Source organism: Asterias amurensis, chromosome 7 (genome assembly GCF_032118995.1).
Source record: "Asterias amurensis chromosome 7, ASM3211899v1".
Classification (NCBI taxonomy): domain Eukaryota; kingdom Metazoa; phylum Echinodermata; class Asteroidea; order Forcipulatida; family Asteriidae; genus Asterias; species Asterias amurensis.
This window is the reverse complement of record NC_092654.1, coordinates 24,131,394-24,145,615: the sequence shown is the minus strand read 5'-3', so window position 1 is coordinate 24,145,615 and position 14,222 is coordinate 24,131,394. Positions and strand designations below refer to the sequence as shown.

The window sequence follows — 14,222 nt, the reverse complement described above, 5'->3', positions numbered from 1 at the left end:
AATCACAAGGTTGTGGGTTCAAATCAGGCCAAGCTAATCGCTGATTTCACAATGACGAGAATAAGTACTGCCTTTAGTTACTGAATCACAATTTCCTGATTTGTGCAATTCATTTAATTAAAAAACAAAATAAATATGGCACACAGCCATCTTGTACTTTTTTTCTCTCCCTTACTTATCAGTTTAACCTGAGTGAGGTTATTATATTAGTGAAGTTAATAACAAAAAAATTCCCTTGATTCAGTAAAAGCAAAAGTCCCGGCCAAATTCCTACCTTCCACCCAGGTAGTAGTTAAAAAGCAGGACAGATCTTTTTAGAACTGAAGGTAAATTATTACAAACTGAATTTCTTCTTTACTATGTTTGCTCAGATTTTATCGCTGGAACACAGGGTACGTTTAACAATGTTCAGGTTTCACTCAACTTGGACTCGACCTGTGAGAGAATGCAGTTCTTGTGCATTGATCTGCGCAAAGCAAGCGGGCAAAACTTCAAGCTTGATCCAGCATCCAATGTTTTGAAGACCTGTAAACCAGTCACAGGGTGTAACGGTAAGTCGTTTGTTTGGTGTGCTTCTCAGAATAATTTCCCCTTCTCCGTTTCCCTGTACCCGCTGGGATTATTACTGAACTGAATTTTTTCATTTTTAAAGAATGTCTGTAACAACATTGCTTTGTATTTTTTAATTTTTTTTTTTTTTTACAGTCCTGGGTGTGTCTTCTACAATGGACCTATGTCTCACTGTGTTTTCCTTTGTTGTTGTTGATTTCTTCGAATGAAAAATTTTTTCAGCTTAAGTGTGGCAATGTAAGGAACGCTTTCACATCCCACTAAATGGCTTTGGTCTGATTCCCGGCTAAGGTTAAATGTGAAGAGAAAGAATCATTTGTTCTCTCCTATGAGGCCAAGAAGGTTTTTTTCTGGGCCCTCTCAGTATCCTCCATTTCCTTCCTGAAAAATCAAACAAGTTTGATTTCTGGTTGTGCTCCATGTTCATGGGTCAATGTGGCTAGCTGTTTAAGGCACTCTTACATGCCAGTAGCTCGAACACGTAGTAGCCGCATCCTTCGCAATTCAGCGTCTTGGCTGCAAGTAACGATGTTTAGCCTCCCAAATTATTATTACTAATGAAAACCAATGCTTTTGCATCTCATTAAATACAGGTGTAGAAATAACAGACTCAGCAGTGGCAATCACCAGTGGGGGTCCAGTCGTCGAGGGCGTTGCCTCAAACTCCCCCGCAGTGGGCGTCGCAGTGACCTTCGCAGCTACCAGCGCTGAGGTCACTGGTTCAAACTTTTGGAACGTGACTGTATTTGGGAGTAACAGTGATGTGGGTAGTGGTGACAAAATCGCTGAACAGTCCTCCCTGACTAGCGGGAACCCTGTTGCAGCAACCACAGTGAACCTTGACCCTATCACTTGGAATGTTGATTTGACCAATATATTGTGTAGTGCAATTACGCATGTTTGTGTCCAAGTAGAGAAGAGCTCTGATGCACCGTTTTCCGTCATACCTGCTGAGAGTTTTCTGATATGTTCACCGCTACAATGTGAGGGTAAGCACACAGTTCTCTAAGTACCCTTACCGAATTAGGGTGTTGTCATCTTCCAACATTATAACAACGAAATACATGTCAGTTAAAAAAAACAGACAAAATATTTGACAGAAATAATGTTAAAGTTACATTGCATACCGCAAATTCATAATAGAAAAAAATAAAGTTGAAACGTGTCCAACTCTTGCTGCAAATAGTTGAGACATCATAATTTACATCCACATTTCAATGCAGCACGATACGGCCGGTACACCGTAGGTTCCTTTTTGAACAGTAGTCATCAGAAAAACTACCTGTAACTCAAAATGAATGTATCTGTTTACATTAAGTTGTTGTTTCTTTTCTCTGGATTAGGAATTGTCATAACAAGTGAGGATTTCTCTTTAACCAGCAACGTCATTTACGAAGCTATGGACAACCAGGTGCTGATGGTGATGCAAATATCTGCAAACGCTGCTGGGAATGGCGCATCCATACCAGGTACATGCTCAGTCATCAGACTAGCTCCCCCCCCCCCCCCAACCACCCTACCCACTAGTCACTAACACCCAAAATAGAAGCACTTTTTACTTGTCATCTTTTGCTTTAATTTTTAGTGCAAGTTTGTATAGTATGTAAATGTGAACTTTTTATGAGCTGGGTCTGGGAGGGCACATCTTTTTTAATTACAGTTTGTTTTACTTTTGGCCTTCCCTGGACGGCATGTGCTTGTTTGGTCTGAATGTAAAATAAATATAAATAAAATAAAAACACTGAATTTTAATAGCGAGCGACTTACATGTACCAAAAGTGACTGCTCTGTTTCTACATGTCAAAACTTACAAGCGCTTATAAAGTGCTGGAAGAAAGCTTGTTCGTTGGTGTCAAAAGGCAGTTGGACTCAATTAAGTTCTGTAGTTTACAGAATGTGGGTTCGAATCCTGACCTGGTCATTCACCTTGAGCAAGGCACTTTATCATAATTGCTTCTCTGCACCAAGGAGTGCAAATGGGTACTGGCGAGAGTAATCTACGATGGGCGGGCATACTGCCAGTACAGGCCAAATAGAAAAAATATTCTCAGTCATTTAATATCAATGAAACCGGATATAAAGACCGATCTGATAAAGCCATACTGGCTCTGGATAGGCTTTTACCTTACCATTGCATACAATAATAATAATAATAATCAATAATAATAACCAGTTTTTATATAGCGCTTTTCACACCCAAAAGGCATCTCAAAGTGCCTCCAGTATCATACATACCCCTGGTCACTGGGCCTTAAATCATTCCTTAAACCATCTCAGCTCTCTGGGGAATATACAGCCGGTGCACCATTAATATGCATTACGCGGCTGAATCCATCACAAGCCCCCGCAGGTGCCCATTTACCCCTGGGTGGAGAGAAACATGTAGTTAAGTGTCTTGCTCAGGGACACAAGTGTCACAACTGCCCAACCCACACTCTATATAGAATCACAAGAGCTATGAGTGTGGTGCTATTATCTGCTCTACTATGACACCCTACAGACATCAGAGGAGAATGAGAGGGGACCAATTGCTCAGTGGTTGATGCGTGATTTGATAGCACACTCTTTCTCTAGATGAGAGGGAACCAATTGCTCAGTGGTTGATGCGTGATTTGATAGCACACTCTTTCTCTAGATGAGAGGGAACCAATTGCTCAGTGGTTGATGCGTGCTTTTATAGAATGGAATAAACAAAGGACTACATAACTTCCCAAAAATATGTGGATATTTATTCAAAATTACTCAGAGCTACTGGTATGTTTATCCCAAGGTCACTGGTCGCAGGTTCAAATCCGATTCTAGTTTATTTGTTTTTGTTTACCTCAAAATTGTAATCTTTTTAGATTCTTATGAGTGATTTGTTGTTATGACTCTTTAGATTCGTCGGCAACCAACATTTGGGATGTGACATTGTTTCTGAATTCAGCTGCCTCTGGGGACGGCACAACATTCGCTTCTGCCTCTGCGAGTAACCCAAAGCAGTCCGAGAGAGACCAGGGGGTAAGCTCCACCAACCCCTTGATGTTCACAGAATACACCTTCCCCCTAATGACCGACAACCTGCGATGTGGTGCTGCCCTCTATGTTTGCCTTGACATATCGGAGAGTCCTTTAGCTTCGATTGATTACAGCATTAGCTTCCCTCCGATTCCAACTTGCAAAGAAATCACTTGCAAAGGTACGTATCTTTTATTTATTTAGTATGAGTAGGATAATAGGCGAGTAAACATGGCCACAGTAATTGAGACAAGTTATGAATTTGTGTTGCAGGAGTCACCTTTGTGTCAGCCAGTGTAACAACACCTCCAACCACCAGGCTTATTGAGAATGAGCTAGCCCATCCCGTGGAACTCACCTTCAGTGCAGTCACAGCCACAGACACTGCAGTCCTTCAAACCGGTGCCGATTTATGGATCCTAAAGGTCTATGCCAGCAAGATGGCTGATGGAAGTGGCTTGCGCTACGCCGAGCAGGACGCAATGCTGACCCGCTCTCAGAAGAACACTCTCTTGAATTTGGACGACTCTGTGACATTTACTGTGAATGAGGTGCTTGATCTGGGTGGCTTTGTATGTCCAGGGGTCACTGGTTACCTGTGTGCGGAACTTCAACGTGACCCAGCGTCTGATCCGCCGTTTACTATTCAAGGTTCTCCGATTCCTCTTGTCGCATGCGAGGAAGTTGAATGTCAAGGTAAATCCTTAGCATCCTCATTTGAGTATTTATATGAAATTGACAAGCCTTACACACTAAAGCTCACAATTAATTTTTTTTACAAATTAAAGCACCAACCCTTTTTCAAACCAGAGTTTTGAGAATTGATTGATGTTACTATTTGGTTTTACCCTTGCCCGGATGTGTGTAAGCACTGTATTCTCAGTACTTTCAAGAGTTTTGAGAAAATAATAATATAACAGGCATATTACAAGGTTAGGATTCAAACCCATAACCTTTGCCAATCTGGAGCAGATGTCTTACAAACTAAACCTCAGAAATTGCCCAGAGCTAGAGGCAGTTTGAATCCTATGTTTTAGCAGCGATGTTTTCATAGATGTTAAATTTACATAATAATTTGCATCAGGGATAAATAATATTATTTATTGAGGATATTTCATTTTTCTTTTTACTGTAGGTGTTTTGATTAACAATATTGTTTTGTCGAGTTTACCTCCGGCCATTATTGAGAGAGATACAGCAGCAGTGATGTTGACTGCGACAGTTAGTGTTGGGGGTGCAGATGCCTCTGGAACAATGCTCTGGGAAATGTCCGCTTCATTACTTGATGGAACTGTAAGTTTCAGACTCTTTTGGTCTAACTCTTTATTTAGTTTTTTTTTAAAGTTTGTTGACATTTTGAAGTGGGTATTGGGTGGTTGTTTGTTTGCTTAATTGTTGGGTGTTTGATATCTTACGGGGGAGTCTGTTGTGGTGTTTATTTTTGTCTGTTTGTTTGTTTGTTTGTTTGTTTGTTTGTTTGTCACTGCTTAGTGAAGAATGTTTTTTGAGTTGGATTGGGATCTCACTGAGTTTGTACTTTTGTTTTCAATCAGACGTTGTTGTCAACAGTGCCAGTTGACCTTGGTGAACAAGCTAACAATGATGTCATCAACGGACAGCCAATCAGCTTCAGTAATGTTACATTACCCTTTGACCTCTCTCAACTGATTTGTCCAAGTAACGGCACAGTCACACTCTGTATTGACTTGTCAAGAGCTGGAGGTTCTAATGTGAATTTTACTGTGACAGGAGCCACGCAGCAGTGCACCGACGTTCCTTGCAAAGGTAGAGGATACTTTTATCTGGAACCCTTGGCCCAATGTCATAAAGCTTTCAAGAGCAGAAACTCATGATTATCAAGAATATTGGCTTCCCAGATTAAATTCCAATTGAACCTAGTTAACTGGGGTCAACTGGTTTAATTGGATAGTGTCCAATTTCCATTTCAAACCAACTGGTTTACACTGAGTTTAACTAGGTTAACTATGTTTAATTGTTTAAACCAACTGGTTTTTCATCAACTGGTTTTCAGCTGGTTCCAGTTAAACCAAGTTGAACTAGTAACTGGAATTTCGACCTGGGTTAGTAAAACTAAAAAGTGAACCATGCAGTCACATACATGTACAATTCAAGTAAGTTTAGCTGGAAACCTGGAACCATGCAGTCACATACATGTACAATTCAAGTAAGTTTAGCTGGAAACCTGGAACCATGCAGTCACATACATGTACAATTCAAGTAAGTTTAGCTGGAAACCTGGAACCATGCAGTCACATACATGTACAATTCAAGTAAGTTTAGCTGGAAACCTGGAACCATGCAGTCACATACATGTACAATTCAAGTAAGTTTAGCTGGAAACCTGGAACCATACAGTCACATACATTCAAACTTACAATTCAAGTAAGTTTAGCTGGAAACCTGGAACCATGCAGTCACATACATGTACAATTCAAGTAAGTTTAGCTGGAAACCTGGAACCATACAGTCACATACATGTACAATTCAAGTAAGTTTAGCTGGAAACCTGGAACCATGCAGTCACATACATGTACAATTCAAGTAAGTTTAGCTGGAAACCTGGAACCATACAGTCACATACATTCAAACTTACAATTCAAGTAAGTTTAGCTGGAAACCTGGAACCATGCAGTCACATACATGTACAATTCAAGTAAACCATGCAGTCACATACATGTACAATTCAAGTAAACCATGCAGTCAAATACATGTACAATTCAAGTAAGTTTAGCAGTCACATACATGTACAATTCAAATAAGTTTAGCTGGGAACCTGGAACCATGCAGTCACATACATGTACAATTCAAGTAAGTTTAGCTGGGAACCTGGAACCATGCAGTCACATACATGTACAATTCAAGTAAGTTTAGCTGGGAACCTGGAACCATGCAGTCACATACATGTACAATTCAAATAAGTTTAGCTGGTAACCTGGAACCATGCAGTCACATACATGTACAATTCAAGTAAGTTTAGCTGGAAACCTGGAACCATGCAGTCACATACATATACAATTCAAATAAGTTTAGCTGGGAACCTGGAACCATGCAGTCACATACATGTACAATTCAAGTAAGTTTAGCTGGGAACCTGGAACCATGCAGTCACATACATGTACAATTCAAGTAAGTTTAGCTGGGAACCTGGAACCATGCAGTCACATACATGTACAATTCAAGTAAGTTTAGCTGGAAACCTGGAACCATGCAGTCAAATACATGTACAATTCAAGTAAACCATGCAGTCACATACATGTACAATTCAAGTAAACCATGCAGTCAAATACATGTACAATTCAAGTAAACCATGCAGTCACATACATGTACAATTCAAGCAAGTTTAGCTGGAAACCTGGAACCATGCAGTCACATACATGTACAATTCAAGTAAACCATGCAGTCACATACATGTACAATTCAAGTAAGTTTAGCTGGAAACCTGGAACCATTTTATTTAATTAAGTATAAAGATTTTCTATGTACTAATTTGAATTGTCACACATGTCATTAGAGCAGGACATTGAAAGAAAAATATATATTTATATTTAAATATGTGTACAAGTTCATATCTTTTAGGCCTAATACCTATATTTTGCTTTACACTATTGTTATTCAAAGATGTGCTTTATTTTATTTTAGGGTTACTATAATTTACTTTCATATTACACTTGTCATTTGTGAAACCAGTGCAGCATTTTATTTTTAATTTTTTATAGCAGTTCGGGTGCTCCACTACAGGAGGGTCTTACCTCCTCTGGCTGCAACCCCCATTTGTACTTAATTTAAATTTATAACAGTATTTATATACTTGAAATCATCATTGTTGTATTTTTTGTTGTACAAATGGAAATAAAACAAACAAACAAACAAACATGTACAATTCAAGTAAAAAGTGAACCATGCAGTCACATACATGTACAATTCAAGTTACAATTCAAGTATGTTTTAGCTGGAAACCTGTAAGCAATTTGCAATGAATCGATCAGTGGCCGTTAATGCCATGGTAACAACTTTTGATTTCTAGATGCCCTTAATGACCTTTGTAACCTCTGTGACCTCTATTTTCCTATCCTCTGTGGTAATGACTCAATGGTAATGACCCCGAGGTAAAGACCTTTGCCCTCTAGATGCCCTCAGTGACCTCCATTGTGACCTCTATTGTGACCTCTATTGTCCTCTCCTCTGTCTTTAGGTGTTGTGATTGTACTGAGCTCTGCTTCTGCAACGGCAACCAGCGGAGACCTGAAGGAGGGACGAGCAAACAATCCTGTCATTCTGGATCTTTCCTTCACCTCAAGCCCGACTGGTGCTAGTGTAAATGGCATCGGACTGTGGTCTCTAGCAGTCTTTGGCAACAGTCAAGAAAATGGCTTGGGTAAGTAGAAGAGACTTTTCTATTTATTTATCAGGTATGTAAATTCTCCTTATTTAACCGAAAATCATTCTTTTAAACTCCCCCCTCCCCCACAAAAAAAAAAAATAATTAAATTAAAATAAATGTGTGCATCTTGGAAATTTTAAGCAAGACGCAACGTTTTGACATTTCAACTTGGGGTGTAACTAAAGTGACATTTTTTTTTATATTAGATTGTTGATTTTTTGTTTTATTCCCACTACTTATTGGTTAGTTTTATTTGAACTGTTTTGCCTGATATATATTTTCTAATAAATAAAAAATAAATCATAAATAAAGCAAAGCGATGGTAGAACCACATCAATGGTCTTCAACCCTGATACAATGACATCAATTTTTGGGTCCGTCACAATTTTTAATTTGTTTCCCCCACAGGCGTCCGTATGTCAGAGGTAATGGCCACACTTCAAGGCAACGACATGAGTTTCCCGTTGCCCGCGGGCAGCGCCATTGAGTTCAACAGTGTAATGGCGACCCTTGACCTCAGTCCATATCTTGTGTGTGAGGAAGTGCGCTGGGTGTGTGCTGAACTGAAGAAGCAACCTACTTCCAGTGTGGACTTCTCTCTCATGTCTGATAACGACGCTCACATTGCTTGCACTAACCTCAATTGTCAGGGTAGGTGTCTTGCAAAAACCTCATGAATTTGTTATATTTTACAACTTATAAGGAAGTGATGGTCCAGGCATTAAGGGATGGTGGGATGGACCTCTAGAGTATTCTGCTGGACCCTGAGAGTTTGCCAAACTACTGGACCATTCCCTACACAAGTGAACACTGCGTTAGCATTTTGAATAATTCCTTCAATAGTCCAACAGACTTATACTTGTACACCAACTAGAATACTCAAAGGAACATTGCAGAATTGGTTTTGCTGACAAAACAGTTGCTGACATTGTAAGCTAATCCACCATAAACATAACCGACCATCTGGGTCACAAGAATATAGTGAAAAACCAATAACACACTTTGCATGACATCAGCTTTAAAAAAAAAATGAATAAAACGCTCACTGAGCAATATAAACTCTAATGGATGTTCAGCATTATCTCAAAAAGGCTACCACCTTTCTGAAATGAAAATATAGGGTTAACACAAGCAAACGAAAAAAAACCCAAAAACTATACTTTGCTTTTAACGTTTGATCACCATTTATCTTTTGATTGCAATTATGACATGTCTGTTCTTGGTTCTTATTATAATAGATGAATAATCTGACCCTTTGGAATAAATGCTTTCTTTTGATTTTGACAGGGGTCCAGATTTCCAGTACACAGCTGTTGCTCAGCAATGCAGATAAAATGTTTGAGGAAGACTCTGGGATCAACACTCTATCTTTGACACAAGTTACACTCCAAACTTCTGCGGGCTCCTCTTACCTTCAACCCCCGGGCAACTACTTACAGGTGCTTCTCTTCGGCAGTCCTGTGGATGGAACATCACAGAACAGAATTGCACCAACTCTTGTGGATACGAGTGCAAACAATCATTTTGTTGAACTTCCGCCAGGTATTGTTGGAACCTTTTTTTAAAGAAAATAACAAGGCTAAAATGAGCAGCAGCCAGGCGTTACTTTAAATGGTCATTATAAAGTTTTTAGTCACGATGCAGTTGAGGGGCTGACTGTTTCATTACAATAAAGAAAGACAAAAATAATCATAATTTTAAGTGTTTAACAGAAATTAGCAGTCTAAAAAAATTAAATTCATAAGAAAATGAAGATAAAACCATACAGAACACCCAAATTGCAGCGTAGATAAATGTATGTAAGGAGGCTTCGCATGAGGAAGCTTTCGCGCTTGAGTCACAAGCTTTCACGCTTTCATGCTTTGCGCTCATAGTTCAGGCTTTTTTCAACAGCCTATATCACATCGCTGATCGATTAAACCCCATTTTGGAAAAGCTCCATAAAAGCAAGAGGCCAGAATAATACATCCTTTCCAACTATACCAACTCACACCTGTTATCTTCATGTCATTTCTTTTCTAAACAGTTGATCCTAATCTTTTAATTTGATCAAGAACAAACCGTTAGTGCTGCTGACTATCTCTAAACGGCTCATCCATCAAGTTCAATGACCTTTAGTAATACAAACCACTCACTTGTAATATTTTGAGTTCAACAAGAGCTGTTGCTTCGATGCTTGCTTGGTTTATTGTGTCTCACACATGTCTTGCTTATTGTACACATACATGTAAAATGTAAGATACATGTATATACTTATCGATAGGCTACTGTTTCAAGGGTACCAATCACTGTATGGTGGTGGTGGTGGTGGTCTCTATATGCATTATTTATTAGTTGGATCATGATATTGCATTGTTGATGAGGGAAACACCTGTGTGTAGATTTGGTTAGCTCTATCAGTGTTAGTGTGTAGTGCAAGAATACTACATCACTGACCAAAAAGGATATATAGTTTCTGAGTTTTGGTGGCCAAACTCAGAAACTCTGGAGCTTTCCCGTAATGCCTCTAAAACAGCTTATCCCTTATTTTATTTCAGGTGACCAAGCTTTTTACTCTGCTTTGCCGGCAACTCTAGACTTAACAGGAGTCTTCTGCAATGACTTCAATTTTCTCTGTGTGGAAGTGTCCCGTGCCCTCACTTCACCGCTAAAGTTCAAACTGGAAGGAGTGCCAAATGAAAATAGCCTCATCGGCTGCATTGAAGTCACATGCAAAGGTAAACCATTGTATTTATAGACCCTATGCACAACGCACAGTGCACTTGCACGCGTGTATCCTTGCCATTTTGTGTGTCAAAACTTACACAAAAGGAATGGACTCCCCCAAAAAGGCAGAAATGGTAGACAAGCATTGTTCGGAGTTGTGTAAACATGTGTACCATCCTTTTGTGCCCATGTTTGACACACAAAATGACGGACAGCAGAGGCGCGTTTTGCAATGGGTCTATTACTGGCCATTAAAGGTTGGCTCAGTGGTTTCTGCAAACCGCCTGAATTGTTACATCTGAGAGGTTCTTTGTTTAGGAGTGAACATGGGGAGGGAGCCAGTTTCAGGAATTTTCAATTTCATCAAATCTTGTACCTGAAAGAAGACCAGGTTGCCTCTGTGGTATCTTTCCCTGCCTTTTACCTCTGCGGACTCGGTTCCAATCCATGAGCAGAGCCTTACATCAGAGCTTTGCATGGTTTTGGGTTTTTCAGTCCCTCACTTTACTGCTTTGGTTTCCCCCTGAGTTTGGGTTTCCCTCATTGTCTAAAACTGATGTTTCCATGAGCAGAGCCTTACATCAGAGCCTTGCATGGCTTGGGGGTTTTCAGTCCCTCACTTTACTGCTTTGGTTTCCCCCTGAGTTTGGGTTTCCCTTATAGTCTAAAATTGATGTTTCTTCATCTTCTTCTCTACACAGGTACATATTCAGGCCTACTGTTCACAGGTCCATGGGTTCCTTAGGTTCATAACTAGCAAGAAATAATATAAATAATGATAACAAAAACACAGTTTTAATGTTTACTCAACTTTTCAACAAATAATTGCATGCTTCCTGTGTTCATAAGCACATATTACATATTTACTCTCAATAAAGTACTGAGATTATCGTTTGCAAATATTATACAAAACAAGCTTAGAGATTAGGAAATTAAAAGTTATTATCAATAATAATAATAATAATAACAATTCTTATATAGGGCATTTCACAATAACTGTATCAATGCGCTTTCCATTAGTGCCCTGGTCATAGGGCCAATCAACATCCTTTTTTTAATGTTTCTCAGCTCCCTTGGCAGTATACACCTGTGCAACAGTTTATATCGCTCCAAACGCTTTTTCATTCAGAATATCAACCTCTACCCTCGCAGGTACCCATTTATTCCCCTGGGTGAAGAGAAGCAATTATAGTAAAGTATCTTGCTCAAGGACACAAGTGTCACGACCGGGATTCGAACCCACACTCCGGTGAATTAGCACCAGAACTTGAATTCGGTGCTCTTAACCACTCGACCATGACACTCTGTTATTGTTTTGGTTTTTTTTTTGGGGGGGGGGGTATGCATGAAGGTAGCAATAGCATATTCACAGTATTATAACGGTTTTTTTTGTGTTAAATCTGATGTTTGTTTTTAAAGGTCTTCGTGTTACGGGTGGTGCGTTCCCTGTGACCAGTAACCTGCTAGAGGGGGTACCAGTCTTCAGCTTGTCAGTCCAAGTGACGTTCGTTACGAGTGCCACTGGAGCCAGTGTCAATGCCGGCGGGTCCAACCTCTTCAGATTGGAGGTAACTAGGGACATTAAACGAATAAACCTTAGAACCTCCCCCCCCCCCCAGAAAAGAAAGAAAAAATAAAGGGAAAAAACCCAACATTCAACCACTTCACGTCATATGAATCTTTTATCTGCACATATTTATTGTGCAGACTTTTGGCAAGTCCAGTAAAAGTAGTCCCACCAAGCACAAAGATGTTTACCAAATGAACTTAATTATAAACAAAAATAAAACCTCTTTAAACAGAAATAAATCATTGACATTATAGTAAAATTTTGCAGGAACACCATGTTATGATAATCTCTAAATGAGTTGGGATGCTTCTGAAAAGAATGCTTCTGAAAAGAACCGTTGGTTTCAACTCTATCAAAGACGATTAAAATCAAAGACAGATAAAAATGCTCTCTCTTTCATGATCTGAAAACATTATTTTGTATATGATTCTTTAGCAGTTTCTTTATGAACTCTTTTTTTGAATTATTGAACTGGTTGAACTTATGGTTAAACTTTGCAAATGTCTGCAATGGATGTTTTTTGTGTGTAAAATTTCTGATGAATGTATATTCGGTTTGCGTTAACATCATGTGTATATCTTCTTAGCTGGCAGGGAATATTCTTATGACACTAGTCTTGCTATTTATTCTACTTCAGTGTTCTGTTTAAAATTTGCCTCGCTATTTGGTTCCCGCCATGTTGAAGATGGATCTCATTGTAAACTGTGTTTCTATTGATAGGCGTTTGTTGCTTCAGATGACACGGGAATTGCCGAGCCGAAAACCTCAAACCAGGTCGTGGTTCTACCTGATGGCTCTGCGAGTCAACCGGTCACGGCCGGTGATTCGATTGTCTTTGTGGATGCCATCGCCATGCTGGACACGACAACTTGGACATGCCAGCCGAACAACTACATCTGTATCCGTCTGGTGAAAGACCCAATGGCCTCCTGGAATTACAAACTGGAAGGCTGGGATGAGATGAATGGACAAGAAGACCCAACAATGCTACTTACTTGTCAGCCAATCACCTGTCAAGGTATAAACCTTCTTAAGCTTGAATTGGGGAAAATTTGTTAATAACCCAAATCAAAATTCCAGCTGGGTTAACTGGTTAAACTAGGTAGTGTTCAATTTCTATATAAATGAACTGGTTTGAGTTGTGTTCAACTAGGTTAACTAAACTGCTCACAAAAAGTTAGGAAACTTTTTTTAATCAAGTAAATCTTTATTATTTATTACTCTCTTTTGTATATATTATATATCAATGCAAAGCTGAAGTGTTCCTCTTTAAAATAATACCACATTTGCAATGGTTACATTTGCTGAATTTGGCTACATGAATGACGATATTAGGCAAACTCACAATTCAAATGTGCCAAAATTAATTACCACTATCTGTGCTAAACAGTCAATACGTAATGATTAATAACCAAACTTCTCAAGCTTCGGAACCATGAATGGTTTACACAAAGGATTGCACCACTGCACACTAGCCCTCATTTCTTGAAAAAAAAACTGTTTGGGTATTTACTGAACTTCTTGTCTCAATAAAGTGCATTAAATCAGTAAGTAATCAGTAAGTTGTCTTGCTTCTTTGAGTTACAGTGTCAACTTATTTGTTCACAGTAACACAGAATTGCTAATTTTGGCACATTTGATTTGTGACTTTGCCTCATTCTCATTGTGGCGAGCAAAGTCCGGCAACATATAATCATTGCAAATGAGGTATCATTTTAAAGAGGGAACACTTCAGCTTTGCATTGATATATATTATTATGCAAAGAGAGTCATAAATAATAAAGATATACTTGATTAAAAAAAAATTCCTAACTTTTTGTGAGCAGTTTTTATTTAATCGATAGACCAGCTGGTTTGGTCAAAAGTCCATCTTAAACCACCTGGTTTTAACTGTGATTATCAACTGAATTTCAACTAGTTCCAAACAAAACCGAGTTTCACCATAGGTTCAATGGGAAATTTAACCTGGGAATGCTC

General features: G+C 39.1%; 1 protein-coding gene across 1 annotated transcript in view; it reads left to right on the top strand.

Annotated features, from left to right (window-relative positions):
* Nucleotides 1-14,222, top strand: part of LOC139939391 (uncharacterized) — a 60,394-nt gene that overhangs the window by 17,162 nt on the left and 29,010 nt on the right. Inside the window, exons 13-25 of the mRNA XM_071935223.1 lie at nucleotides 372-551; nucleotides 1,164-1,559; nucleotides 1,914-2,039; nucleotides 3,449-3,748; nucleotides 3,841-4,263; nucleotides 4,703-4,860; nucleotides 5,121-5,352; nucleotides 7,781-7,963; nucleotides 8,378-8,620; nucleotides 9,257-9,511; nucleotides 10,507-10,686; nucleotides 12,095-12,243; nucleotides 12,966-13,263. Of these exons, the coding sequence (XP_071791324.1) occupies nucleotides 372-551; nucleotides 1,164-1,559; nucleotides 1,914-2,039; nucleotides 3,449-3,748; nucleotides 3,841-4,263; nucleotides 4,703-4,860; nucleotides 5,121-5,352; nucleotides 7,781-7,963; nucleotides 8,378-8,620; nucleotides 9,257-9,511; nucleotides 10,507-10,686; nucleotides 12,095-12,243; nucleotides 12,966-13,263 (3,123 nt within the window). The remainder of the gene's footprint in view (nucleotides 1-371; nucleotides 552-1,163; nucleotides 1,560-1,913; nucleotides 2,040-3,448; nucleotides 3,749-3,840; nucleotides 4,264-4,702; nucleotides 4,861-5,120; nucleotides 5,353-7,780; nucleotides 7,964-8,377; nucleotides 8,621-9,256; nucleotides 9,512-10,506; nucleotides 10,687-12,094; nucleotides 12,244-12,965; nucleotides 13,264-14,222) is intronic.